The sequence below is a fragment of the Trematomus bernacchii genome, unplaced genomic scaffold, assembly GCF_902827165.1.
Source record: "Trematomus bernacchii unplaced genomic scaffold, fTreBer1.1, whole genome shotgun sequence".
NCBI classification, from domain to species: Eukaryota; Metazoa; Chordata; class Actinopteri; order Perciformes; family Nototheniidae; genus Trematomus; species Trematomus bernacchii.
Window position 1 is genome coordinate 3,106,372 of NW_022987899.1, and position 3,808 is coordinate 3,110,179.

General features: G+C 36.9%; 1 protein-coding gene across 2 annotated transcripts; it reads left to right on the top strand.

Moving 5' to 3' along the window:
- Positions 1-395: 395 nt before the first annotated feature.
- Positions 396-3,808, top strand: LOC117469947 (complement C1q-like protein 2). Of its 2 annotated transcripts, XM_034114438.1 has the most exons (6): positions 396-659; positions 805-876; positions 2,227-2,352; positions 2,605-2,688; positions 3,063-3,194; positions 3,308-3,808. In XM_034114438.1, exons 1-6 carry the CDS (start codon positions 422-424, stop codon positions 3,589-3,591), a joined length of 936 nt encoding a protein of 311 aa, XP_033970329.1. In that variant the 5' UTR covers positions 396-421; the 3' UTR covers positions 3,592-3,808. The 2 variants fall into 2 exon arrangements, with proteins under 2 accessions (XP_033970329.1, XP_033970330.1); XM_034114439.1 differs by lacking the exon at positions 2,227-2,352.

Below are 3,808 nucleotides of genomic sequence, written 5' to 3' on the forward strand. Positions count from 1 at the left end.
CTGAATATACTATTTGAATGTTGGTAAACTGATTATTAAGTTTGAGCCTAACTCCATCATACAGGCACTGTCATTGTAGATAATTTATGTTTGTGTAATAATATATAATATTATATATCAATAATATTGGGAGGGATTAAACCCTCTTTAATGGTCACACATGCAGAGCACACAGCACACACAGTGACATTTGTTCTCTGCATTTAACCCATCGTAGTACTAGGAGCAGTCCAGCTATTGCACAGTGCCCGGGGTGTGTTGTGTTTTTACTGTTGTTTTCCTGAGAACATGCTCAAAGGTTTTTTTTCCACATGTTTATGGTCAATATTTTCATTAATGATTGATCAGGAGTAGACACTATATAAAGCTGGGATTACCACAGAAACTCTAAAGTACATCTGAACAGACTGCCACTTTGAGAATGGAGATGACCATGTGTTTTCCTCTGTTGCTGCTGATCTGCTCTCTCTCTACGGCTCAGCTTCAGTCTGACAATAAAATTGTTCCACATCATGCTGAATCCCAGGGAGGAGAACCAACAAATGTGTCTGAGCACCAACAGACCTGTCCTCAAGACATCCATGCTGTGCTGAGAGAGATGAGCGCCTCTTTGGCTGAACAGAGGGTGGAGACGAGGCACCTTCAGAGAGAGAATGAAGGTACTGTAGTGTGTAAGGTGGGGAGGGAAGACATATGGGAACCACTTTAAAATAACATATTTGTTGTTCATTCACAAATTACAGAGCTGTTGTTTGTGAAGAATGGGTTTTACCTTAGAATCGTTTTTTATACCTTTCTTTTTAGCACAGGCAGCTCAGCTGAGAGAACTGGAGTTACAGAAGACTGAGATGGACATGTTGAAGCTACAGCAACAAGGTATACAATTAATAGTTATATGTCAAATTGGAGGCAATACATTTGTCCTAAATATATTCAAAACTTTTTTAATTATTTAATGACATGTTACTAATTTACTAGAACAAGTTTTTAGTTGCTAATGAAAGCAGTGATGTTGAAATTCTTTAAACTGTCAAAGATTGTCTTCATTGCAGAATTTATTTCACATTGCTACTGTATCACATAATTTTAGCCCAAGGTGGGGAAATATGGAAACCGTTCTTGTATATGAAGTTGTTTCACTATACTATTTTACGTTGCAGAATACATGTATTAACAGATGTAACAACTTTCAGTCTGAAAAACTATTGATACATGCTTGTTCACCTTTTTATTTTAAAACAACAATAATCTGATGTTGCAGAGAACATGTCCGACAATCCCATTAATTGTCTTATATGTCACACAATTCATTTCTAAAGGAAGGAGGTTATCAAAAGACTAGTTTGGCATGTTAGCATGCTGCTATCATATGCTAATCAGCACCCCAGCAACATACAGCATATGCTGTCGGGAGTATCTGTAGTTGAGTTATAAACCGAGCTATTGGACTTACTACAATGTCGACTTGATGTGTCCAACATGCCCAATGAAACCCAGTTTGTCACTCAAAATGTCTTTCTGGTGGCAGTAACATCACAATGTATGTAGCAACTGAATAACCCACATTTGCCTATCCAGAGTCATACTGTTAACATAGCTTAAATAGTAACTAAACAATGTGCAGCGAGGCGATCGTTAATGAAAAAAGAACGCTGGGTGATCATGGAGCCCAATGTGAAGCGGAGGGATTTTGATCGCAACAAACCAACGACTTGAGTCACAATATTAATTTCAGAATAATTGTATCGACTTAAAACATATCGTATTGCTTGTAAAAAATGCTCCGTTCCAATGCGTACCAACGGCTGGAACTGGGGAGTGTCTGAACTTAAGATGAATGGCAGCACTGATCGGGGTTAACTTTTACTGTGCGAGTACGTTCACAATTTTCTTTTTCACTAACAAGTCCTTAAACAATGCCATAACAGCCCATAACGTGTTCCTGTTAGTGTTTTCTTCCTGTCTGCCATCTTCTGTTGATTTCTCTGACGTCCAACGCTCTGTCTTTAAAGCTCTTTCCTTATCTCCCTTGATTCTCCTTAGCAACGGTCATTATGTTTGCTAAGCAGCTGTGTGTTATCTTGTATTAACAACCTCTGCAATTTCAAAATTGACCAATCAGAATCGAGTATTCAACTTACAGTAGCTGTGAAATAAACGAAAGGAATTTTTTTTTTTTTTATTATTCAATAAATAGCTATACATTTATTTTATTATTTAATAAAGCACAAACCGCTAAGCTAGAGAAGCAGAAGACTGAACTGGAGAAGCAGAAGACTGAACTGGAGAAGCAGAAGACTGAACTGGAGAAGCAGAAGACTGAGGGGGACAATTTAAAGCAACAACTTCAAGATAGTGTGTGGACAAGATCGTGGCTCTGACAATTTATAGTGAAAATGATTTATGATAGTGTATCTTAAGCAAGGAGAAAACCCTGTTTGAGCAGACACATATATTATAATATATTATACATGTATTTCTTTAAACATAAATGTACCATAGGCAAAGCTAACCTTGATGAAGACAGTGATGATGAAATACTTGAAACTATCAAACTCTATTTCTGTCAGACACAAATATGTAATGATGTCACTTTTGTCACAGTACAAGCAGCAGAGCTGATCACTGTGAAAGCCAGGTCAAATGTCACAGAAAACCAGGTGGAGGCTCTGAAGAGAGACGGAGAAGGTAAAACATCTAAATAATAGGTTGAATTTGTAATATATGTACGTATTTTTAAAGCATGAATTCAAAGAAGGGAAATAAAATGTCTCTCTCTCTCTCTCTCTCTCTCTCTCTCTCTCTCTCAATTAAATTAAATTCAATTCAATTCAATTCAATATGCATTTATTGGCATGAATGTCAGGTGAACAATATTGCCAAAGCGTCATGGATAATACAATTCAATTGTGATATGATGATAAAAAAAATGCATTCATTAAACATTTTACAGCAATATATTATTACAAAACCGCAAGTATCAAATGTAAAAAGAAACAAAGAAACAAAAGAAAGACACATGAAGTGGAGTCTCTCTCTCTCTACCTTTCTCTCTCTCTCAGTCAAACAGGTGGCTTTCTCAGCCTCTCTGTGGGCTTCAGGCACAGAAACAATCGGACCATTTAACACTGAATCTAATCTGGTCTTCAGATACGTCATCTCAAACATTGGGAATGCCTACAACCCAAACACAGGTACTCAAACTCAAACATTTAAAATTAGTTTTAGGTTTTAGGCTTTGCTGAATACAATACATGATCAGCAAACAAATCGAGAGTTACCTTCACTGACAAAAAATGTCCCACAGGTTTTTTCATTGCACCGGTGAGAGGAGCCTACCACTTTGAGTTCTACGTATACGGTCACGGTGATCCGTCACATAATTCAGGTGCTGTGTTGTTCAAGAATGGAGAGAGAGTTTGTATTGCATCTGAACATCAGACTTCAGGTGCGTTAACATCTTCTAATGGTGCCACGCTGCTTCTAGAGGTCGGAGATGTTGTGTTTTTGCGTTTGTGGGCAAACTCCAAGATATTTGACAATGGAAATCATCATAGCACCTTTAGTGGTCATCTACTTTTCACCATGTGAAAAAAGAAACCGTTTTTGTTGTGTGTCAGTACTTGTTGAAAAAGGTGTAATTTGTTTTTCCTTAATATGAACACTGTACAATACACTTTTTAATCAAAAATATGTGTGCATTTTTTGTTCAGTTTTGTTGAGGGATTTGCATGAAATACACAGTGATAAACAGAAACAGAAAACTCGTACCAGATTTTGAACATAAAATAAAGGAAGTGCAATAATT